This window comes from Panicum hallii, chromosome 3 (assembly GCF_002211085.1).
Source record: "Panicum hallii strain FIL2 chromosome 3, PHallii_v3.1, whole genome shotgun sequence".
Taxonomy (NCBI): domain Eukaryota; kingdom Viridiplantae; phylum Streptophyta; class Magnoliopsida; order Poales; family Poaceae; genus Panicum; species Panicum hallii.
The window spans coordinates 2,676,589-2,689,902 of NC_038044.1; the positions used below are offsets into that span (position 1 = coordinate 2,676,589).

The window sequence follows — 13,314 nt, forward strand, 5'->3', positions numbered from 1 at the left end:
GTCGCCGGACAAAACGTAAGGGAAGTTACACTTCGTTTACAGCTTCACCTGAAAAAATCGTATCAAATGAAGGGGCCACAAGTTTGATTGACAGGATGGAATTTCAGTGTTAGTTGTAGGGAGCACTTGAACAACGGATTTCAAAGGAAGCACTCAAATTTTGAATCTAAAGAAAGAAAAAATGAAGAAAGTTATCCATGCCCAGGGCTTCGTTTCTGATCGCTTCTCTCCAAGCTCGTTGATTCCAAGCTATCGGGGCGTCCTAATCACCTTTGCCGTTTTGCGCCGTCCATCTGACCCGGCGCCGTTTGAACTGGCCGACCGCCGCACCCGGGACGGCGACTGACGGACAGGCACAGCAGCTTGACGGCGTCTTTCCACGACGCAACCCGCGGCCGCCCCTGTCAGTGACAGCGAGGGTTCACCGCGGCGTCTCGTGCCGTCCCACTCCCACGACTTCCCCGCCGTCTGAACCGTTGACCGCTCGCCACGTGGCGTTAGAGGGAGCTGACCAGATCTCTCCACGTAGGCACCCTTTTTTCCGTTGACGGGGGTCAACCTGACTGGTCCCACCGCCACGGCGGGTACGAGCCGTGGTAGTGGCTCGCCCACGCCGCCGCAGGGTTGCCTGCTGGCTCGCCGCGGCTCTGCGGCGGCGAGAGGTAGCTGAACGGTGTCACGCCCTCTGCCGCGAAGCTGTACGTTGCAGGAGGCAGAGGCAACGTGCCACTTGGCGTCCCGGATGAGCCACCGGGGTCGCCACCGGCGCTCTGCAAGAGCCTCGCGTACTCCGCGTATGGCTCCATGCCGCCGCCGGTGGGGGGCGCCTGCGAGTGCGACTCCAGCAGCGCATCCGGCCTGGGCGGCGGCGGCAATGCGCGCGAGGCGGGATCCGGCGGCGGCGGGAACGGGAGCGTCGCGGACTCGGGGAAGTTGAGCTTGGCCCGGCTGCCGCGGAACCGGAGCGCGGCGCCGTCGTAGGCCCGGGCGGCGGCCTCGGCGGTGTCGAAGGTGCCCAGCCACACGCGCGCCGCCTTGTGCGGGTCACGGATCTCCGCCGCCCACTTCCCCCACGGACGCTGCCGCACGCCGCGGTACCTCTTCCGCGGCGCCGCGCTGCCGCCGCTGCTCGCCCCGGCGCCGGCGGACGACGGCGAGGGTAGCTCCTCCTCGGCCGCGGCGGCAGAGGCGGCACGGTACTGCGTCTGCGAGGAGGTCGCCGCCTCTGTTTCCGCCGCAACCGCAGGCCAGTAGTGCTCCGGCGGCGGCTGCGTCTCGCCGTAGCCTGCACAGGAAACAGAGGAGATCGGTTAGCAATTCGGGGGAGGAATATCTTGATATTTTTTTCTTAAACGGAAAATATCTTCATCTCAGTTGAAAGAATCTCGTTCCAAATCTTTCAGAGTAACACTGTTGCTCCAAACAAAGAAAAAGAGGGGAGAAAATTTCAGCACAGATCGAAAGCGGCGACCAGCCGTCAGAGTCCAAAAGCTTATTATCTGCTAGTTTAGCTCCTCTGTTTTGCACATTCCTTGCTCTGTTTTTTAAACCATCGGAGAAGCAGAGTAGATACGAGAGATTTTACGGATTGCTAATGCACTTGCGTCATCTAAAATTTAAGCTCGTTTAAGGCTCCAAAGAACTTATTAGAAGATGGTTAGAGTGATGATGACCTTTTTCAAAATGGTTTAATCGTCCATTTCCCCCTCTTTTAATCAGCTAATGAATTAGCTGGGTGTATCCAAACAGTGCCTTAGATGAAGCGTGCAGATTCTAGATATCTTTCTTTTCCCTTAAAAAAGAGAGTGTGAAAAGAAAAGACTAATGAACTAAACGTGCTGAGTTGGTAGCGTTCTTTTTCTTTCTTAAACGAGAAGATCGAGCACTTGCGTGCGTGTGAACGTGAATGCACGCCATAACAAGCACTCCATGTTGCAGATCAAAGCATCTCATAGAATAGTACTAGAACAAATCGAAGTCTTATGTTCTACCACGAAATCTAAATAACAAGTGGGTTAATTAATAAATAAAATACAGATAAATGCTAGATGTATAGTGGTGTCGTCAGCCCTTACCATGCGGATGAAGGGGCGATTAAAAAATAAGTAAAAAAAATCATATTTCCTTGCACGTGTGTTGACACTACGGTCGGTACCAAACGCAGCCATGCATGTACTTGAGAATGATGCTGCCGCGCGGAGAGGTGTGTTCTTACCATCGAGCACGAAGGCAGGGGACGGCTCAGCGACGAGCTCGTCGTACGGCCACCACGCCTCCTCCGCTGAGGCCTCCTGCACGGCCTGGTGGGGTGCCTTGGCCGGCGGCGCCGAGCCGGCGACCACCCTGGCCAGCGCGGCCACCATGGCCGACATCTCCCGCGCCTGCCTGCCCCGCGACAGCGCCGGCAACGCCGCCGTGGTGGCTTCCATCACCACGGGATCCAGCGGCAGGGGCTGCTGGCGGTCTCCGCCGCCGCCGTCGCCGGCGGCGAGACGCCCCCGCCCGTGCTGCTCCCCCGAGTCCGCCACCGCGGCGTGGCACATGAAGGATCTTTCCAGTAGGCACCGGCCGGCCGCCGCCCCAGCTACGTGACAGGCGCGAGCTTTTGTTCTCAGAACGAAATGGTTCCGGGTCTCCTTGGCGAGCAACATGTGCCCATATATATAGGGCCTGCGGATGCGATCCATGTGAACGGCATGCAGATCAAAAGCTTAGCTTAGGCACCAAGAGAAGATAAAAAAAGGGGGGGGGGCGGAAGCTGGCCTTAATTAATTAATTAATTAATTAACAAGCGCCGAAATTTCTCATCCAATTATTTCTAAGAAAAAGTACGAAAAACAAGCAATGTTTCGCAGCAATCTATTGGCAAAACAATGGAATAATCAGTAAATACGTGCACTTTATGTGCAGTAAAGGCGAAAATTTCCAACTACTTGCGGACTTTCATTTATCATTTGCAAGCATAGACAGGAAGAGCAGTAGTAAACATAGCATCATCGCAAAGGATGGATAAGTATGAGTCGACATGCGGATGCAGATGAAGGCAACTTGTGTGCCGTAACTGGAACAGTGATCATCGACATGTATGTTTATCCAAGATGCAATGCATGCATACACTCGTAGGGTCGTCTATGTTACTACGGAATCAGCATTTCCAAACTTTGTTCCTACTCGCGCACGGCCTTTTGTTTGTACGGACATCTACATCTTTTAAAATTCCGCTTGCCTCGTAGCTAGCATTGATTTTTTTTTCTTTACGGTAACAAAAATACTATCATCAAACAGAGGAGTCATGGGAAATACTGTACTATACATGAATGAAATAAGCATTTTTTTAAAAAAAGAAAGTATACATACTGCTCAAGCAAAACGTAATTCAACTTCGTTTTCTCTTTTCGACAAAAGAAAATGCAGGAATCTGCAGTGGTGATGGGCTCCTCTGACCAGAGTCGGTTAGGTTTCACATCCGTTTGACCATCGATTTCGTTCGTGCAATGCGACGCACTTATCTGGCGTGCATTGTTGATCTGGCTACCTGTCTGCCGCCTTACGTGTCCTAATAGCCGGTGGGTGAATGGGTATTTGCTTGGGTAGGCTCCCGTAGTTTCAGAATGTTGTCGGCCAGTAATAATGTGTTAACTACCCCTAGCACGGTTAATTAGATCGAGCTAGTAAGTATTAGTACGTGCTACTCCAGTAATATCATGTTTTATTTCGGTAATACTAAGCACTCTTTTCTCGCAAAATAAATGAAACTCACAACCTTAGATGTCATACTTCATATCTAGTTTACACCTTTATCTACGTGGCGTCGGAGGAGTGAGGTTACTTTACTCTCGTTACGTGGTAGGTGTTTGGCTGGAGAGAACTCGAACTTTAAAACGAGGAGTCTTTGCAAGAAAAGGGTCGTCAGTGTAATTATAGACCAGAGCACTAGGGATGGAGGTGCTTATGATGCATCGTCTTAGCCAAAATATTTCTGCATAGTACTTATAAACTTAGTTCTGAATAGTTCAGATATAATTGTGCAAGGTAAAGTATTACATTTTGGACATGTTTTTATTTCTTGTGGAATACATTGAGCTAGCAACAGTGTCGTATAGAATATTATCAATTGCTACAAAATCAATATCAAATATATGGATACAAGCTTTGTACGCTAAAGCTGCATATAATTTGGCTGTTGCCGGTCAAAATTTATAAAGTTTGTATCCCGATGTCTTGTAGAAAGAAAGAAAAGGAGACGCAATATTTACACGTCGTCAATTTGTATTGGTAGCCTTTAGAGTTGAGGGGATGTGCGACGGGGAGTCCACACGGTGATTTCTTCATGACACACTGTGGAGGTTGAATCGTGCGGCAATCTAACGTGCGTAGTAACGGAAGCTAGTTGTGCAGTTTTTCACAGTGGTGGGTGTCAACTCTCATGCTCCACATTCTCCCGAATTCTAGGAAATTTACACACTATTGAACTGGGCTAAGTTTGGTCAATTTTATTTTGATCTACACACGGCATCTGATGCTTTCGGTCAGTCTACCAGGTCCTTGCAAAATGGGCATCCACTGCACAAGTTTCGCGTTAGCTGAATTTTCCTATAGGCTTAGGGTTTGTTTAGGGTCTATTTGGTTCAGTAGGTCTAAAGTTTAGAGCGGCATTTTTAGCTTCATTTTAATTATGGAGAACCAAACAGGTAGGCTAAAAGTGTATGTCTAGACCTTATTAGACTATTAGCCCTTCTAACATAGCCTAAAAGCAGTGGCGGATTTACGATTAAAAGCTAAGATGGTCCAATATGACAAACTTTTTAAAAGACTCGGCTCTACTACAGCCGGCCGTAATATAGCCTTACGGCACGGCGTGCCTTACTATTTTGAAAAACTATTGTACGTCGTCAGTTGGCAACTTCCTTTTCTAGTAAATAAAATTTGCATGTCTTGTAGCTGTGGAAAAACATATGCGTGAGAGAGAAATTGCCTAAAGACTTGCATTATTCTACCTAGTTGTTAATACATTGTTGCCTAAATACATATTTTGATTTGCATATCTGAAAAATTAGAAGAATTTCCTAGATAAAATACACTGAATTTGCCATATTTTTAACCATTATTGCCTGGATAAATGCACTGAGTTGCCTACTGGAAAAGTGCTGAAGTGCTTCTAGTAATTGATAAATCACCTATAGAAAAGTACTGAAAATGCTTCTACTATTTGACAAAAATACCTATTGCAAAGTACTGAAATGCTTATGACAATGAACCCAATGCAGAGGATTGGCGATGCGCCCCCACCGCCGCTTCCTCTGCCTGTTGCAGCTCCTCCTCCCGCCTTCTGCACCGTCTCCATGCCCGCAAGCAGGCCTCCTCCCCCGCGCGTGCCTCCTGCAACACCCTACCCATTCAGAAATAGATGCTATCATTACAAATTTGGAGTTATGACTCTGCAACTCTTCATCTCGAGCCAAAATCCCTATGCAGTTGCTTATTGGGCAGATTCTTAGGGAGGGCCATGGCCCACTTTGTCCGTCCTTTGGATCCGTCCATGGCTAAAAGGGACTAAAAGGATCTAAAAATGGTTCAGGATGTGCAAAAGATGCAACCATAGGCTTAACTTTAGCCCTTGCATCCAAACATCAAAAGGGACTAGACTTTAATCCAAGGTATCCAAACAGACACTTATACAGGGTTAGGAGATCTACACAAACTTCACATGTTATTTTGCATGCGATTTTTATACGAGTAAAAAAAGAGTTAAGTGAATCTCCCATATATATATATATATGCGAATGAAACTAATACCACACTGGTCCACACGATTGTGTTGTGTCGTCAGTTTAAATCTGGCATACAAGCTTAACTTGATCTTTCACAAAAAAAAATTGAAATCCTGGAAAAGCATTATGCTGTTCAAAACCCACGAAATTATCCATCTGATCTCTCGTGTGAGGCGAGGGCGAGCCCTGCCCTTCAATCAAAAGGTCACACATCTAAACTTGTTTAATCATAAAGACTACATATATAATCCTACAGCTTTTTACCTAGATCACCTTCCAATAATAGCGACCTTAATGGGCTACGTGTCGTCACGCCAGGCCACCGGAACCTAGGGATCGAACCTGTTCAGGAATGTGTCACGTCATGCACGGCGCACCCAGCACGTGTCACACTTTTTCGTCGAAAGGTGTCGCACGAGGCCCTCCATGTCCACACGTGTCGCAGAGAGGGAGCACTCTGTTATCGTACTCCTGCCTCTCCACGTCATCGTCACTTGATGTCGGCTAGCGTCGATCCCAGCAAAGGAAGAAAAAAAAGTTGTTGCGCACGTGTGGAATTGCACGACACTTGGATTTACATATGCCAGTTGTCAGAAAGTATAGCTTGGTAATGGCAAGCAACATCAACATGTGTTGGTATTTTAATCAGGAAAGGTGGCCAAGTTTGGCACAATTAGTGTGTGGTTTCTATTTTTTTAAAAAATAACAATTGGGTGCATAAAATATTTATCAGAAAGCAAAGATGTTTCGCCCAAGCTAAACATCCCAACATAGAATATAGAGTGATTGTACTAAAGTGTATGTTGCCGACATCAAGAGGACAATACGTGAGAATATGGTGTATTTTTTACTTTTGAAGCTAATAAGTTCAATGAATTTCGAGGTTCTTACTTCTTTTAAGATGTCGAATTGTTTTTACAAATCACAATCTTGGGTAAAAAAAATGTAATATGAACCAAAGCTCTGTTTTAGCACAAATCTAACAGGAGTTTCAAACACTCCCTCAAGCTGATAAGGAGCAAAGACGAGTTGGAGTGAACAGTTGGGACTTGGTATTCCCTCTTTGTAGCACATTCTAGGAATGGCAAGGACACGTGTGAATGTGCTTCTGCATGGAATCTGGTCAAAGACAGGTTTGACAGGATTAGTGTGGCGCATTAAACTAATGCGTGTGCATGCAGTTATGTTTAGGCATACTACAAACCTTATGGTGGTGGGAAACGAACAAACCTTTCTTTCATTTGCTCGTGTTCCTTCTTTCTAGGAAAAGATTAAAGAGGATGTGTACGTGTGTTGGTGCCGTGTTGGACATGTCATGTTCTAGTGCAGTTGTAGGTTTGCAGCCTTGCAATTTGAAGAAAATGTGCATCAACTAATTGCCCGCTTAGGTTTCCGGCGGGCCAAGGCTGCATTGTAATTATGGCTGGTACTCGAAACTTAACCAGTTTGCCGACCTCTTCTTAAATGTTCTCAGAATCAAGTATAAAAAAAAAGTTCTCAGAATTTGCATAGGAACCATCTGAATCTGACATTAAAATAGCTCAATATTGATCCCACTACAGAAGAACAGGCGAATTCCAAGGAAGAAATTTTCATTATCATCGAGAAATTGAAGGGCAGACACATAAAGTTGAACTTGATTGTTCTAGTTCGCATAACAAAATCTCTCCATCACAAAAAAAACAATAATATATGCAGCTGCACTCCTATTTATCCAAACAATGCACCCTCCATTCAGAGGATTTGACCTTAGCTTAGAAGAGAAATGGACCAATTAATCCAAACCATTCTGGCAACAACCTAACCACTTTTGACAATAAAAGTTCCATGGAAAATTAAGGAGGTCAAAGCTCTATCAAACCTACAAAGATTAGCCAGCTACTGAAAGACTGTCACCGTCACCAGAGACCAAACACCAATGCAGGACGGCTGGTCCAGTAACCCTGGTACTGCAAAAGTACAGCAAAACGGCGACCCAAAAGTGCCGCCCCAGCAGTGACAACCAGAGACCATGGGATGAAACGAAAATGAAACCTGCAGAACAGTTTGGAATTCAAACCACGAGTCAGAACTCCCAAATTGGATCTCAACATCATGTTGATTCTGGCACCGGCAGATGATCGAGCACCTTGCAAGTGACACTCTTGACCGGTCAGATTGAGGCAAACAGATGACATGGAAACCTGTCGACTTCATCATGTCAAAATCTCAGAAAGTTTGCTCCGGCATGACAATTGACACCTGAAAATTGCAGGTCTGACAATTTTAGACCAGGAACCACACTATAAAGTATGTCTGACAATTTCAATGGATCAATCATCTGATTCATAACTCAAAATCCGGGTTGGATTGGTCCGCTACCAATGGAGAGAATTCCACTTATTCCAAGGTTGGAAAAGTTCGCGACCCGACAAACCACCCAAATGCTGAGATGGCACACAAATTGGGTCCCGTTGCCTAGAAGAAATTGTATCACCTTCTGATTCTGATGCATGTGCCTGTCAATCTGCCGTCCACTTTTTAGATCACATTGCAATTTAGGCTTCATTCTAGAAGCCTCCCCAGTCAACTACATCTGTTGGCTAGGTTATTTTCAGTCTATGCTAATGTCAAGGTAAAAGTGTACCTGTATACTCCTCTATGAATATCATTTGCAAGCCATGTTAATGCTCTCAATTTTATGCTTATTTGTTGAAGGTGTAGTTTACACAGGCCCTCAAACATCTCGGTTTTCCTCCCTTCTTATTTAGGTTCTTATAACCTCAAGTTTAGCTTGGTATTCAAATCCTTATCAATTGCAATTACGGATTCAACTCACAAACTAGAAAGTATCAAAAGATAGACATTGTACGAGAAACTGACTACTAGATTAGTGTCATGCTAAAAATATAGAAAAGATAATTTTCCGTTTGATACATGGTGGAACAGAATGGTATCATAGGGTCACTACTCGCACCGTAAGAGAAAGTTATATGATGAGGTTGGCATCTTTAATCCTTCGATGTTATGACCAGCAAGCCCAGTGCACCCATCAGCAGGTACTGCAGCAAGAGACAACATATCTAAGTAGCCCTTTCGATACTAATTCTGAGAACTATCTAGAAAATAAATAACCATCTACTTGCCTAATCTACACTAAAAAGGAGAATGGGTGACATGCCCTATCAACATATAGCAAAAGTGTTCTCAGGTAAGTATAAAACAGCAAGTATGAGCGTACCTTAATAATTGGCTTCTCAGTCATGACAATTGTAACCCAGCCGACATATGGAAGAAAGCTATTCACAGTATAAAAGGTAAAGTCAAATATCATTTTTAACCAGGTGTCGCAACAGATCAATGCTGTCTAGTATCTACATTGCCTCATTGAGGATTCTCACCCTACAGCACGTCCCATGATGTGATGTTGCCGGAGCCAAAGCTGACCGTGTGCATATAAAAGTCGGTCATCCCCAAAATTATTGTCACCTGAAAGGCCAATAAAGAATACATTGCAGAGACATGCACAGAAGATCATTTACTAGCAGTTGTTGGTTATCATTTTCTCCATTATTCGATATCAGACAGTAGTTCAATAATCTAAAAAAAACATTGGTCGCAAAAGAAATGGTACCTTTTGTGAGGATGTCAACTTCTGCAGTGTCCTGACGTTCGTGGACCTACAGAGAGAGAAGAGTAAACAAACTGAGCCAGCAAAAAGAGCAAACATGAAACTTCAGAGCAAATATCATTGCTTGATGTGAACTGTTAAGACTCCAATATGTATTTACCTTAATCACACGGTGCACAATTGGAATTTCACGACCCTACATAGATAACAGCTAAATGATATTTTAGTGTTTCTAGAGAATTGTATAGGCAGACATTGGACATTACGATGAGGCGTACATAAAAACTGATGAATTCGTGATCCATCTGATTATTCACGGCTAAGCAGTAGACTTACATCGATGTTAAAAACAACTATTTCTCCTGTGCGGATAGGGTCTTTGCTCATGTGCAAAAACAGGATATCACCCTGTAAAGGAGATAACTAGCCATTCAGGCATACTGGTGTAAAAGATGCTGGTACTTCATAAAGATAAGATAGTAATGAAGCCAAATTTAAGCAGTAGATGATATTTATCACAACGGATCAGCAGCTAGAATGGCACACATCTTAAAAAGGGAAAATCCGAATTTTAAAGTAATTATGCAGCCATTCACCATATGCAAACTAACAGAACTTCTAAGGGACCACATACATTTGTAAGAGAATGGAAATTCTCCTCTTTCTGCAGTTTTTTTTTTCTGAAGTTCAGATTGGTGCTAGCTAATCATGGTCGATCAGTCATTTGTAGCGAGGTATTTTATCATGGGAAGGAAAAAATGCATGAGCCATCCAACTAAAGCCCAAGCCCACAACCAACTAAAAATAGCAAACCACCAACATCAGTGTTTACAACCCATGTCTTAGTAGCAAAGCATCCAGTGTGTGAATATGATGCAAACGGCAAACATGCTGAGCTCATTACCAATTTGTGTAAGGAGACAACTCACCCTCTTAAATCCAGGCTCCATGCTACCAGAAAGAACCACTACCACTGGGGAGTCGCTCCCTGTCACAACTATCAATCCCTTCCATATGATCAATGCTGAGGTAACAAGCATGCCTGCCAGTAGGAACGTTGATGAATTGTAAAACTCCATCATGGTTGAGGGAAAATATCTAATTGCAGCGGGTTATACCCCAAACAGTAACATGGAAACAGCAAGAAAGCCAGATAACATGGTAACAGCAAGCCAACCCTTCCCCAGCCCCCAAAATATCACAAATTTCTGATACAAAAATCTTTTGCAAGCAAAAGAATAGTGTCAGGTATAGACATTTCTCGAGAGAAAATACATAATTCAAAGTACACTTTTTTTTTGAAGCGGCCGGCAATAATTCACAGTACACATTAAGCGAGAGCAGGGAGCAAGGAAAATCCCAGTTCAGCTCTCTACAACTGTCATCCAGAGCATTTGCTATTCATATTCCAGCCCCGTTGCCATGTGATTCTTTAGCCAAAAAAAAAGCAAAAGAAAAAAAAAAGAAAAAGAAATAAAAGGAGGAGGAGACGGCGGCAGAAGATCAAGAGACCCCCCGCCCCCGATCTTACAGGTCAAAACCCTCCCAAAATCTAAATAGAACGGGACAATCCACCACTAGTGCAATCGACCTGACCACAACCCAAGAAGAAATACACGGCTCCCCAAGTAGCCACGCATTGATCTGAGCTCCAGAAAACAGAATCAGGAGAGACGATCAGACGAAGAAGAGGAGGTTGTGGCAGAGAGCGTCACTGACCGAGGCTGATGATCTGCGAGAGCACGTGGCGGACCTGCATCGAGCGGATGGACTCCAGCGTGTCGCCGACGAACCCCATCTCTCCCGGCGGCGAAGTCACGACCGGGAAGGAGCGGCGGAAACAAGCAAAGCGTGAAGAGGGACAAGGAAGCTGAGATGATGGACGCAGGAGGAATTCCCGACCCAGCCCATGGGGTGTTTTTGGGCCGGAAAATCCCCACGCCCGTTTGGGACAGCCCAACTCCAGCCTGCCACGGTAGGTGGGCCAGACTAAATTTCAGGGGCACAAGCGTTGATTTGAGGCCCGATAACAAACCTGATTTCTTACCAAGGTTTTTCCCTGGTAAAAATGTGTGAATAGATTTTTTTTTAAAAAGGTTGTGTATGGAAAACTTCTTTTGGAATGGCTTCATGTATGATGAAGAAACGGGGCTATGTGCCTCTGTTTCTAAAATACCACTAGGTTTCTCAAAAAAAAAAAACCCCTCCAGGTTTGGGGCTTCTACAAGCCTATGAATATTGGCATTTTGCACTTCGCATTTCGCAATGATACTCGTTAAAGAGCCGTGTATGATGGCTTGGGCAACTTGCCGTGCATCGATTACACCTGTGCAAGCTGAAATCAGGACACTTTGTGTAAAGATGCTTAGCAGTGAGCAGCTTGCTACACGCCTAACCTGCTCTGCTAGGCATGGAAACACTTTGTGCTTCTTGGCACTACAATGAAACGACCTGCAAGAACTTATCACAGCTGGACATGCAGTCGAAGCTATAAAGCCCGCTAGAGATAGTCAACTCTACAAGACAACAAATTCACAGAACAAATCAGGACGAGCAAGCTACTCTCTGTTTCCAATCGAGAAAAAACATGACAAACTGGGTCACCATAAACCTACCATTTTCAATCCACAAAACCATGACAAACTAAACGTGAAAGAAAAACTTTGATCCAAGCACAAAAAACCTTCAAGGCTGAGCATTGGATGAGTGAAAGAGAAGTTTCAAAAGCTAGCAAAGATGAAACCAATTCCAATCTAGTCAGAATGTTACAGGAACCAAGTCCTAACCAAACAATTTAGGAAAACACTACAGATATCAAGGCCAGCAAACCCTACCATTCTCAGTTGAGAAATCCATGCTAAATGTGCATGACAAACTTTAATCTAACAACACAAAATCTTCCGGACTAGTCAGCATTAAGCCAATAAGTGACAGCAAACAAAATAAGGTCAGAAGGTTAGACAACCGATCATATTAGTTACGTAGCTGAGCTGACAAAACTAATTAGGAAAAGGTGTTGAGATATCAAGGCTGACAAACCTATACCATTCTCCATTTACAAACCAAAATTTTAAGTGCACAAACCTTCATATCAGTATGCATTAGGGAAAAGTTGTAGACAAAACTAGCAACCTTGAAAATTGGGTAAAAATATTGAGGCCAACAAACCAGCATTCTCCAATGAAAAAACCCAATAAATGGGCATGGCTACTTTAATCCATGCATTATGCACACGAAGCACTCAAATGAATAAGCAGTAAAGAAATGGATGCCGGAGAAACCTATTTACAGAAGGTATGGAGATACTGAGGTGGACAAAACTTTAATAGCTCACAAAACCTTCAGAATGAGTGAGCATTTAGAAAAAGAAAGGCGAGTGATGAAACTATTTAGGAAAAAAAAGTAGGAAATATTAAGCGAGCCATGCTCAATTGGCATACAATTGAGCATAACAAAGCCCATAGCTAAGCTGCAAAGACAAAATCTTGTCAATATGCCAGCTCAGAGTTCTAAACTGAGAGCAATATCTGCCCAAATTCTGAAATGGAACAACCCGACAGAGATGCCATTTGACTGATACAAAGTACTGAGACAGTGAGACCTCAGCTAATTATGTAGGTACACCCATGTTTTGAAAATCTGTTTACCTTCCTGTTATCATGAAAACATGCCAAATTACACCTCACGTACTATACACTTAGCTTCATATCAATTAACTGCCTCAAACTAGGATCACTTAAGTTTTCTCATTACCAGCTGAACAATGAATATTCGTTTCTCAAAATATTCAGCATTCTAACACTCACTATGAAACTTCCTTAAAAGCATGAAAAATTGCAAAGTAACTAAATGTGTTTCAACTTCTACCACTCAACATCCCCCATTAGACAAAACAATGTCAGCTGTCCCAGCACTCACATATTGGTACTACGG

The 13,314-nt window shown here is 44.3% G+C and overlaps 2 protein-coding genes across 4 annotated transcripts; both read right to left on the bottom strand.

Moving 5' to 3' along the window:
* Positions 1-62: 62 nt before the first annotated feature.
* LOC112886663 (ethylene-responsive transcription factor ABR1-like) lies at positions 63-2,616 on the bottom strand. The gene is made up of 2 exons (XM_025952628.1): positions 2,216-2,616; positions 63-1,285 (listed from the first exon to the last, which is right to left on the bottom strand). The coding sequence occupies exons 1-2, from the start codon at positions 2,541-2,543 to the stop codon at positions 555-557; spliced, it is 1,059 nt and encodes a 352-aa protein (XP_025808413.1). The 5' UTR covers positions 2,544-2,616; the 3' UTR covers positions 63-554.
* Positions 2,617-7,380: 4,764 nt separating this feature from the next.
* LOC112886518 (signal peptidase complex catalytic subunit SEC11A-like) lies at positions 7,381-11,312 on the bottom strand. Of its 3 annotated transcripts, XR_003227394.1 has the most exons (10): positions 11,101-11,312; positions 10,311-10,423; positions 9,718-9,789; positions 9,542-9,577; positions 9,385-9,430; positions 9,152-9,239; positions 8,992-9,049; positions 8,728-8,812; positions 7,900-8,012; positions 7,381-7,805 (listed from the first exon to the last, which is right to left on the bottom strand). XR_003227394.1 is itself a non-coding variant. In XM_025952438.1 (9 exons), exons 1-8 carry the CDS (start codon positions 11,177-11,179, stop codon positions 8,762-8,764), a joined length of 543 nt encoding a protein of 180 aa, XP_025808223.1. In that variant the 5' UTR covers positions 11,180-11,312; the 3' UTR covers positions 7,381-8,012; positions 8,728-8,761. The 3 variants fall into 3 exon arrangements, 2 of the variants coding, with proteins under 2 accessions (XP_025808223.1, XP_025808222.1); XM_025952438.1 differs by having other exon boundaries at positions 7,381-8,012; XM_025952437.1 differs by lacking the exons at positions 7,381-7,805; positions 7,900-8,012 and having other exon boundaries at positions 8,435-8,812; positions 11,101-11,305.
* Between the last annotated feature and the right edge of the window lie 2,002 nt (positions 11,313-13,314).